Consider the following 12,309-nt stretch of genomic DNA (forward strand, 5'->3'; position numbering starts at 1 on the left):
CGTTGAAACTTCATTTCCACGGCCATTAAGCTAATGCTGACACAGGCAGAGAACCTTACATAACTTGATGAGTCAATTTAATTAATTGAAAGTAATTTAAAAGTGTAATAGACCATTTATAATTTCTAGAAATTAAAATATTTTCAAAAATAGTATATTGAAACTTGAAATTTTTGTACATTATGTAACTACAACAATTTTTCATACCATTATTAGTTTATGATCAATTATGTAATATGCAAAAGGTAACTACTGTGTTTGAGAGTCCTGCCTTCAGGGACACAGTTTCGGAGATTTAATGTACAGTGATACAGTGAACGTGATAGTATTTGGAAGAGTCGATCTGTTTGGCTCTGAGAAACATGAATCGTGTATTGCAGCTCGCTAAAATGCGTCAGGGTGCTGAGAACATCTTCATCCGCGGAGCAGCACGATTAGCTGTGTCTGACATTCACGTATCCTCAAGTTTCGCAGCACCGTCTTTTCTGGAGCGAAGATGGAGAAATCATGATGATGCTTCAGTTCGTCGAATTCACGGCTCACCAAGGACTTCGTTGTTCCCGGCAAAAGACCAGATTGGGGGCCAATTAAGACGATGTCTCATTGTCGAAACCTGTGCAGAGCCCGTTAAAGTGCAAAGGTTATCCGGCTCTGATTCTGGTACGTCTTTCATTTTTAAAAGCCTCTGTAATCGTTTACTAAATTTGTTTCAGTGTGCGTTGAAGGACACATAACGTATGCCTGGATTAAATTTACTGGCACACACACAATACCATGACTCAAGCAAGTTGTTGGGTATGGGATTATCCCATTATCTTCTGTTTTTCTCCTTCCTCCGTGCAAGGCAATTTTGTTAAGTTGGTCTTTGTCAAGCATTTTTTGCTTCAGTTGGTCTTGGCCAAACTTTTCATTGATTTGTTTTTCAAAAGTTGCTTCAAGAAAATGCCGTGCGGTAGGGCTGCACCATATAACAGGGCTTCCTTTGGCTATATATTCCACCAAATTCACCTCAGACTTGCACCTGGTCTAGCTATATTTTTTGACATGCCATTTGGGTGGAACGGATCACAACCAAAAATGAAACCCTGTTTGAACTGCTTATTAAAAAACCAATTGCAAACCCTATATTTTTTAATTTATTTTCATATTGTCTCTCTATCAACATTGTTAGAACCAAGTGGCAAACCTTTTAGTTTTTAATCTATTTTTGTATTGATTCTGTCTATCAACATTAAACTTCAATGTTTGGTTATGGTTATTTTTCCATTTTATTTTATTAGCATCACTGATGTTAGGTGACACATCATCTTTTCCACATGTGAGTGGGACTTCATTTTCTATTTCTCATTTTATTTAATTAATGTTGGAGAGGTTACATCTCTTTCTTTCACCTGAGGTTTAAGACCCACTTGTTTCTCTCGGTGCAGTCAAGCTCACTAGTGAACCCATCTCTTCCACCTAGGGTTTAAGACCAATTTGCTTCTCTTGGTGCAATCAACCTCACCAGTAACCAATCTCTTCCGACTATGCTACAAGAGCATCTTGCTTCTCTGCCAAGTGCCATGGGACTTCAATTTTTTTTTCCATTTTATTTTATTAGTCTTGCTTTTCTTCCAAGTGCCATGGGACTTCAATTTTTTTTTCCATTTTATTTTATTAGTGTTGTGTAGGTTACATCCCTTCCACCTAGGCTGTGAGAACACCTCGCTTCTCTTGGTGCAATCAGCCTCACCATGAGACCAATCTCTTCTACCCAGGCTGTAAGAGGACCTTGTATCTGCTCCACATTTGTTGTGGGACTTAAGTTTTTTTTCAGTGTTACCCCAAGTTTCTGGGATGCGGAGTGGGGAAATGCACATTGGGGATGTGTGGGGACACCCCCAAATTTCAGGGAAATTCATGGGGGATGGGGACATTAGGGACCCTAGCATAAGGGGCCTTGTCTCCAAAATTCATCATTGTGCAATGTAAATATTAAATTATAATTTCTAAGTGATATGGATGCGATTCATCAATCACTATCGGTATTATCGTATTTCACATTGAATCAATGATAGATGTACATCGAAATTTCAAATTTATAACTATCAAAATGAAATATATTCATTTAGATTCACCATTCTAAATAATACTGAGTAAAATTTAAATACTACAAATAAATAGTAGATACCACAGTCTGATAGTAAATTAAAATTGCGAAAAAAATGGTAAAGAATGACGAGTCAAAGAATCTCTCATCAGTGTCTAGAATAAAAAATTAAAATTGAAAATTAATAATGAATACTGACACTGAAAACTAAGGGGCTAAAAGAAATCAACATCAAATGAACATTATGGAATCAATGCCATTGACTAGTCCTTTACGTCCGTCTGCTGTATGAAGGCATCAACACTATCAATGGGTATCCAAGTTACGATCACTCTAATGAGTAACTAATGGCGTACCAACCATACCATGCTGTTGCTTATTTGGTCCAACCTTCTCATCTATTCGTGCATCTTCCTTTGGATCCACATCCCATCATGTTGTTGGTCCCCTTCAATACTCCAATGTCTTTGTTTGTGCAAGACATAGAGTGCTATGCACTGCAACTAGATTCTCTGCTCTCCTAGAGGTAAGTGGATGAAGCTATATGTAGATCAATTCCTCTCTATTGTGGAGGATCTAGCAATCTGAGACAATAAGCAAATAGCATGATGTTGAACCTTTGGAGTATCATTCCCATGCATCTTCCACTAATTGATGAGGTCATCTTCGTCTATGCCTCTATGACCTTCCTTCACATTAGGCTTGTTGAAACGACCGTTAATACCTGCAAACTAAATCCACTGCCTTTGAAGTGCTCTCCCCTCATTCGTATTGCATATCTTTGTAATGGTGGCTTGAAATACCTTCTTGATTTTTGGATCAACAATGGGAAGAATTCTACCGGGCCTTTTTATACACCATTTTGTGTTGAGTGTATGCTGCCATGTGCAGAGATGTGTTCATTCAATCCCATATACATTGAATAATGGGTTAAATTTGGTTTGTAACTTTCCAGTGACTTTATTCCAAGCCCAATCAATTGGCTTGGAACAAGCTCACTTGGGGTATATGTTTAGTTGACATTGAACTTTTTCATTCCCATGGAATAGCTAGTGACCTAAGTCACAAGACACGTCCCTCAGCATCTCGTGTCTCGTATTTTACGTGTTGGACATGAAACGTGCCCTAAAACGTGTCGAAAACGTTTTTCTTCGTGTCCTCCAATCGAGACACGTGTTTTGGACATGGCAAAAATGTGCCCTAACATTTTTGGCTCTTAGTACACGTGTCCCATGAAAAGTCGAGTTTGCTCGCTGTCGAAATCAAATTTGTTGTGCAGTGTGAGGAATTCCATCATATTCGAGCAAAATGCTCACAACTTCACATTGAGAGCACAATTCACAACTTCACATCGACCTGGACCTGGAGATGCAGGAGACGAGTGTTCGTGTGCTTTGTTGAGAGTTTGGAGCACTTGAATTTCTTGTAAGTTGTGTTATAGCCTATGAAACTTAACTTTATTATACACTAGTGACATTTTATGACCAATGACCACGTATAGATCGTGTGTTAAAATAAAAATCCCACCTCCCCACCATGTGCTCACTGCTCACTACACCTTCGAGGTCTAAAGGGAGGGAAAGCTCGATTAAAGTTTGGTCAACTGTGAAGTTTGAACACAAATTTATAATTTATAAACTACCTTCTGTGAAGTTTGAAGTTAATAACAGAAGTTATTACATGAACAATGAACATTGAACTGTGAACATCATTGATGTAGTAAATTAATAAAATAACTAGTAAATTACTAAATAGTAGATATAATCATGATTCATATCTATATGGATCAAGCACTATATTTCAATATTTTTTTAATATATATATATATATATAAACTGTGTCCCTCGTGTCCTGGCCTCTGTGTCTTGTGTCTTTGTGTCGAATACTCGTATTTACGTGTCCTCTGTGTCTCATGTCCTCGTGTCATGTGACTTAGCTAGTGACTGAATTCATATTTAAAAGCTTTCAATTTCTTGATTTTGTTGGCGATAGTTAAGCTTATCAATGCTATTCTTGATAGTTTCTTCCATAGCAGTTGCATTGATTTAAAGTGAACTGCATAGTCCAGGGCTTACCTAAGAGGTAATTTCCATGTGACTTAATGTTTATATTTTGTTTATATAGTTGAATTTCTCATTTATGTGATGACTATTTATATTCCGTCAACTTGGATTAATATGTGGCAGGGATCATTGAGGTGACTTTAGATAGGCCTGGGGCCATGAATGCTATAGGGACTGATACTCTCAAATATTTGCAACGTATCATCGAAACACTAAATGAAGACTCTTCTGCTCGTGTAGTTATATTGTGCAGTTCTTTACCTAAAGTATTTTGTGCAGGCGCTGATCTGAAGGTAGTTTTTGGTTGGTACACATGCAGTTATTTTGTCATTCGAGGACTTTGTTTCCTGAGCTTTGGCAGATTTACTCTGAGTTAGAAGTGTTGTGCTTTATAATATATAAAAGTTCAGATAGCCATGTTTTTTATTATATGTTATGTTGAGGACTAGTTGTTTTTCCTACATGAGTTCTATGAAGGCCTTCTGGTTGTTCAAGTGATTAAAACTTAGAATGTTTAGGGTTCAACGCAAACAATTGATTCATTTACCAATATCTGAAGTGTTTTGTTTGTGCATCTGGATTCTCAAGTTTGTGTTTTCTCTGTGGAAATTGGACACATCTAATGATTCATGAGAATGGATAAGCAGCCTGGTATTTTTACTTATGCCTTCTATCTTCCATTCTCTAAATTGTCATTTAACAAACTTTAGGGCACTAAGATCAATGTTGTTTGAAATCTGCAAGGAGGCCCGGTAATACAACAGATACTGAAATATCCTTGACATGTTGACTTATAGCTTCCAGATAATCCAATATCTTTGATTTTATAGTTGATCCATAGCCTTTAGGTAATGTGCTTGTATGCAGAGTGGCACTGCTACTACAAACTATAAAGTTAACTGAAAATAACAGTAAATACTAAATACTAAAGATGATAGACATAAGATAAAATGGAAAAATAGAGCACAAAGCACAAAAAATAATTGGGGGCACTTGCACACTTTTGTGGATTGTGTTTGCAAACTTGATGTATGGAGAATTTAGTTCATTAGATTGTTGAAGTTTCAAAAAAGTGTGGGGAAATCCCTATTTATTCAAAAAGAGGAATTCTATTTATTCAAAAAGAGGGATTCTAACTTGAGGTTCAAGTTACGTTAAGAGGGTAGTTAGGCCCTTACTCTATGAAAGATGCCTTTCTCTCATTGAATTACAATGCTCAAGACTAAAATTATTACCAAACCATGGACTTATATACGAAATGTCTTTAATACATTGCACTTACTTGGATAATAAGATGTTATGTTTAGGAACTGTTACAACAAAATATTGCACCTAGTGCAAAGCTTCACTAGGTGACCTAGACAATGTGAAACACGCGGAAGTGTTACCATTGTCACTTTAGCAACCACTTCCCTCTCTTTAGTGAAGGACACAGTCCAACACAAGGGAGGCTTCCTTGGTAGAGCTTAGGGATCATGTAATCCAGCGATATTAAGCTAAATGCCCCCTAAGGATCCTACAACAAAATTCCACTAGATAAGGGTATGACAAATTAGGGTTTCAGTGCATGAAAGAGTAAGTTCAAGACTTGGGTTCGAATTGTTGATGTTTGTATCTTGGGAAAGTACTTCTGCATAGGCCTAAGTGTCTAGGCATGTAGAAGTCGCCCAAGATCTCCTTAGGACACTTTCTTAAGTGTGAGCAAGTTGCTTTGGTAACTTAGCCTAAGTTCAACTTAGGAAAAACACATAGTTATTATGTTGGCTAATTGAGCTAAAGTAAACTTAGGAATAGTGAAATAATTTACTTCAATGGTTATGTTTTAATCTCAACCATTGATTTCAAGTGAGGCGAGAGTTAATCTCAGTCATCAATCACTTTGGAGATTATCGTTAGGGATTTAGCTCGATGTAAAGTTATAAAAGCAAGGCTAAGGAGAGGAGAAGACACACCATACAATAACACATGATATTGAGAGAGGCATCTTAGTGAGGAGTCGAGAAGGACTTCCATTTTAGTGTGCTGGGTCGGAGGAAGTCCAAAAGTGTAGCTTGGAGATCCAGATCAGCTAAGGGGATCGAGAATCGATCTGGGGCCTATTACCCACCATTTTGTGGGTGATATCCCTAGGAGAAATTCGTTCTCCAAGATGGTACTCATCCGACAGGCATCAACTCCTTCCAGCCACCAACTAGCTCGTTGTGCCATATCTCCGCCACTTGAGCTAGCCATGTGGTCCATGTGGTCCCTCACCCATTTGTCATGATCGTATGTTTGAAGGTGGGCCTTCCAAACCTAAAGGCATGCCTTGTCATTTGGTAATTAAGTAATGTAGTTTACTTATCATGGAAACTTCCGGGCATGGATTAATGGGGGGATTCATCGGAAAGAGTGGGCTAAGCCTGTGCTCTTGTCCCTTAGACTTCTTTTGCATGTTACCCTTGGATCCTAGTCTCATGGGATCTCCTTTACTAACCTTTGGGTTTTAGGGTGGTTCTACATGGGAAACCCCGGTTTGTGAAATTTTTATCTATTGCAACTATTGGAGGTTATTCTTCTAACTCAAAAACTAATTCTGCAGTTAATTTGAGTACGAAAAATAACGAATAAAATCACTGTTGCAATTTTCACCATAAAAATACTGGAAACAGAGAAATTCTAGCACACTCACAGTAAAATTGAAACAATTATTTTTGGACAATTGTCCCTGGAAAAACCCAACTTGGGAAAACGACGCAACAGATGAGGGTTTTATTATTAATGTTCAACAACAATTATGAGTACAATAATTTAGATGCTCAACAGGCAATCTAATTTGAGGAAAACACTTGCAAAAATATTGTGAGAATTTTTCTTACCCCACAACTATTTTTATGCCTTCGAAATAACTTCACTGACCTCTGCGCTGAAATGCCTGCGTCAGCCTCTACGCAGTCCCTACGTTGGCCCTCTGAAGATTTCAACCTTCCTTCCTTAGACTCTTCCAGGAACTGAAAACTTCCTCCCATAATGTTGTTGCTTTCCTCTTCCTCTTGCTACTCACCCTGTGGCTCTATCTTCTCTGCTGAACTGTTGCTACTGAGAAAATCGAACTGCCTGGGCAACTGAGTATCTGCACTTGATGATGTCCACCGTCACATCGACTTTCTTTTATAATCCACTGCTGGAGCACCAACGACCAAGATTAAAACTTAATTAATGGCTAGGATCATTTCTGGGTCGATCTGTGTGGCTTTCTAGATGATTCTCGCCTTATCTCAATTAATACTGATTAATTAACCATATTCCCTACTTAGGAAATATTTAAAAATTGGTTAATAATCTAATTGAGACACTTCTAGGCGGAATTTCATGAAATGATTTTTGGGTTTTGGATATCTCATGTTTTCTAGCCTTTCCACAAAATTTCGTGGCTAGAACACATCTGATGCTACAAAAATTAACACTCTCTTTTAGCGAGGAATGTAGGTTTTTCATTATGTTTCTTTCAATGTTACAATACATATTTATACATGCCGAAGCATTCAGTACCATGGACCGAAAACCATTGCGTCCAAAACCATGTGCGAAAATCATGCACAAAACCATAGGTAGGTCCGCCCAACCTAACATAGGTCCAAAAACAAAATTTTTTGGGGCGCTGGACCCCATAGAGTGGGTTACTTGCACCCCTCAAATCCCTTGTGATCCCCCCGGTTATGCAATCGGCGCAACGAAGGGGGGGCTCCACCCCCATTCTAACCCTCCGGTTAACTACGTGGGCTAGTCGTGGAAAGAATATAACACAACCCAACATTTTCTCACTTGTTGTTTTATTTCCACAGGGGGCCATAAGAGAGCTTAGTCATTTATCCAGCCCTGTAACGCCCATTGTTTCTCTACACCAAGAGAACTTCTCGGAGCTCATAGATTTTGTCAATGCATCTGCAGTATTCTTCAAAGTGTCCATCTTTACTAGCAACACCTTTTTGTCTTCTATCATATCCCTCACAAAGTGATACTGAACATCAATGTGCTTTGTCTTTGAATGGTAAGCAGGGTTTTTTGCCAAGAAAATTGCACTTTGGCTGTCACAATGTATCCTTATAGCTCCTTGTATTAACCCCATACTTGAACACAATCTCTACAACCAAACTGCTTTCTTGCTTGCATGAGTGGTTGCCATGTATTCTGCCTCTGTAGTTGATAGTGCCACTACAAATTTTTTCTTACTCATCTCACTGACTGCACCTCCAAATAGGTTAAACACATACCCACTTGTAGATCTTCTCTGATCCAGATCTCCAGCCCAGTCCGCATCAACAAAGCCACGAATATTCAAAACTTTGTCCAATCCTGGTCTTCCTTGGTAGCACAAACCATAATCACTAGTGCCACGCAAATACCTGAAAACCCGCTTCACTGCTGTCCAATGCTCCTTCCTTGGTTTTGACATAAACTTGCTCAATACTCCCACTGCATGTGCAATGTCTGGTCTAGTACAGACCATCGCATACATCAGGCTACCGACTGCACTTGCATATGGAACACGAGACATGTCCTCTTCCTCTTCTTGTGTCTTGGGACACTGTTCAATAGATAACTTTACACCTACAGGAATAGGAACCTTCACCGATTTACTATCCTGCATATTAAATCTCTGCAATATTGTCTCGACATACTTCCTCTGGTTTAACTAGAGCTTCCTCTTTGTTTGATCTCTTTTAATTTCCATGCCCAAAATATAGTTTGCAGCAACAAGATCTTTCATGTCAAATTTGGAGGACAAATGGGTCTTCAAATCCTGGATAATTTCTTTGTCATTTCCAACCAACAACATATCATCCACATACAAGACCAGATAAATAACACGATAACCAATTAATTTAAAATACATACAGTGATCTCCTTTGCTTCTGGTGAAGCCAAGTCCCTACATAAATGTATCAAATTTATGATACCACATCCTTGGTGACTGTTTTAACCCATACAAAGACTTCTTTAACTTGCATACCAGTTCTTTCTTACCCTTCATTGTAAAGCCTTCAGGTTGCTTCATGTAGATTTCCTCTTCCAGATCCCGGTGAAGAAACGTTGTCTTCACATCCATCTGTTCTACCTCAAAATCAAAAGCAGCAGCAACAGATAAAAGTAATCTAATAGAAGTTACCTTGGCAACAAGAGAAAAAATATCACCAAAATCAATTCCCGACACCTAAGAATAACGTTTTGCTACCAACCGAACTTTTCTATTTCTCACCTTTCCTTCTGCATTTGTCTTCTTCTTGAACACCCATTCGCTGCCAATGGGTTTCCTTCCAGCCGGCAATTCCACCAGATCCCAAGCCTCATTTTTGTGCAAAGATGCCATTTCATCAACCATGGCCTCTTTCCAGAGTTTGCCATCCTCTGAATCCACTGCATCCTTCACAGTTCTGGGATCATCATTAGTAATAGATAAAGCAAAATTTGAACAGAAAGCAGATGGACTATACCTTTCTGGCTACCTTCTTTCTCGTACTGATCTTCTCACACCCGGAGTTTGTGGCTCTTCATCTTTTGATTTCTCCTCTGCTGTAGAGTCTAATTCCTCTTCCTTTAGCTCAAACTATATCTTCTCAGGTTCCTTTGGTTGGACTTCATGTTTAATAACATCTTTCACCTCTTTGAACACCACATCTCAGTTGTACACAACCTTCCTTGTTACTGGGTTTCAAAGCTTATAACCCTTTAAACCATCTTTATACCCAATAAAGATGCACTTTTCAGATTTACTATCCAACTTGGTTCGTTTCTCCTTTGGAACATGTACATATGCATCACATCCAAATACCCTTAGATGTGAAAGAGAGGGTTTCTTACCAGTCCATACCTCTTGTGGAGTCATCCTCCAACGCTGATGAAGGTGATCTATTGACCAGGTAACATGCTGTCTCCATCGCCTCTACCCAGAATTCCTGTCCTAACCCGGCACCACTGAGCATGCTTCTTGCCCTTTTCATCAACATCTTGTTCATTCTTTATGCAACTCCATTTTGCTGAGGTGTATATGGAGTAGTCTTCTACTGTGCTATACCACACTTCTTACAGAATTCTTCAAATTTTTTACTGCAAAAATCTCCACCGTTATCTGTCCTCAGCACCTTTATCTTCTTCTCTGTTTGGTTTTCCACCAGAGCTTTAAATTCTTTAAACCTGTCAAAGACTTCAGATTCTTCTTAAGGAAATATACCCATGTATTCCTTGAGAAGTCATCTATAAATGATACATAGTACATAGACTTACCTAGTGATGGAATCTTCATAAGTCCAAACACATCATTGTGCACAAGCTCTAATATCTGTTTCGCCCTCTTACCATCAGAGGGGAAACTCACCCGATTCTGCTTCCTATATACACAATTTTCACTGGAATCAAAATCCAGAGAGCTATTACTCATACCTTCTGCCATATCTTTACCATGAAGTATTTGAAGGCCCTTCTCTCCAATATGTCCAAGCATTTGATACCACAACATGGTTTTCTCTCCAGAGACCACTAGATTTTCTGCTCCACTTTCAGGAACCACAGAACTGTTGCACCCATCAACAACAGTGCTACCTTGCAGCTTGTATAGAGTTCCAATTCGAACTCCTCTCATCAATACCAGTGCTTCCAGAACCATCTTGCAGGTATCTTTCTTAAATACTATTTTGACACCTGTATCATCCAACTTGCTTACAGAAATCAGATTTCTGGCTAATGCAGGAATATGCAAAACACCCGGAAGTGTTCTAACCCTTCCACCTTGCAACTTCAACTTTACTTTTCCGCGACCAAAGATTCTGGCCTTCCTATCATCTCCCAAGAAGACATCACCACCATCATATTTCTCATACTCGCAGAACCACTCTCTATGGGGAGTGAAGTGAAAGGATGCACCTGAGTCAATCAACCATGCCTCATGATTTATATGTGTACTTGAAGAAGCCAAGTACACATCCCCACCTTTAGATGAGGTGGTTTTTGCCTCTGCAGAAGGAGCATCATTAGATCCCTTTCCTTTGTCAGGAGTTTTAGATTTATAGTCCCTTTTGTAGTGCCCTTCCTTTCCGCATTTTCAGCACACCACCTTTACAGGTTTTCCTACAGATTTAGATCTCCCTCTAGATTTAGATCTACCACTATATGATTTATTTTTGTTTATGTTCTAGGACTGTCCTCGTACAGACAAGGCATCACCATTCTGGCTCTCCATATTTTTCCGTCTTATCTCCTTCGTCAGCAAGGATGAGACTATTTCATCAAACTGCAAGGCAGTTGCATTGCTACCTATTGCGATAACTAGACTATCCCACGAATTTGGTAGAGAACACAACAAATTGATGCACTTATCTTCATCTGAAATTTTGATATCAACAGACGATAACTGACTTACCACAGTATTAAACGCATTCAGATGCTCTGTCACCAAGTCTCCATCTTTCATCCTTAGGTTATACAACTTTTTTCTTAGGAACAGTTTATTCACCAGAGACTTAGATTGGTACAAAGTCCTTAATTTGTCCCACAAAGCCTTTGCCGTAGCTTCCCCTGATACATTCAACAATACTGAATTTGAGACACACAATCGTATTGTGCTCTTTGCCTTCGGATCCAACTTCTTCCATTCTTCATCGGACACTCCCGTTGGTTTAGTACCTGGATCTACCCCGATCCACTGATCTTTATCCACCAACAGATCCTCCATCTTGAGTTTCCATAATTCAAAACTCTGACCATTAATTTCTCGATCTCTATCTTTCCACTGCTCGCCATCTTTTTTCACCACCAGAATCGATCCCGCACATCTCCCACTGAATAGGGTCTACCACAGGCCTGAGCGAAACCCCTCAGCAACAAAGGCCTCCCCTTGAAGCCAAAACAGCTCTGATACCAAATGTAGGTTTTTCATTATGTTCCTTTCAATGTTACAATATATATTTATACATGTCGAAGCATCCAATACCATGGACCGAAAACCATCGCGTCCAAAACTATGTGCGAAAATCATGCACAAAACCATAAGTAGGTCCGCCCAACCTAACATAGGGTCCAAAAACAAAATTTTCTGGAGCGCTGCCCCGGACCCCATAGAGTGGGGTTACTTGCACCCCTCAAACCTCCTATGATCCCCCCCACTATGCAATCGACGCAACA

The 12,309-nt window shown here is 39.2% G+C and overlaps 1 protein-coding gene across 2 annotated transcripts in view; it reads left to right on the forward strand.

Moving 5' to 3' along the window:
- Positions 1-205: 205 nt before the first annotated feature.
- Positions 206-12,309, forward strand: part of LOC149258158 (ATP-dependent caseinolytic (Clp) protease/crotonase family protein) — a 193,187-nt gene continuing 181,083 nt past the window's right edge. Inside the window, exons 1-2 of one of the 2 annotated variants that reach the window (XM_089414866.1) lie at positions 206-660; positions 4,276-4,445. In XM_089414866.1, the coding sequence (XP_089270992.1) occupies positions 363-660; positions 4,276-4,445 (468 nt within the window). In that variant the 5' untranslated portion in view covers positions 206-362. The remainder of the gene's footprint in view (positions 661-4,275; positions 4,446-12,309) is intronic. The other variant, XM_089414863.1, reaches the window with a different exon arrangement.

Source organism: Pinus tabuliformis, chromosome 6 (assembly GCF_031772625.1).
Source record: "Pinus tabuliformis cultivar Carrire ecotype Pingquan chromosome 6, CPIR1, whole genome shotgun sequence".
NCBI classification, from domain to species: Eukaryota; Viridiplantae; Streptophyta; class Pinopsida; order Pinales; family Pinaceae; genus Pinus; species Pinus tabuliformis.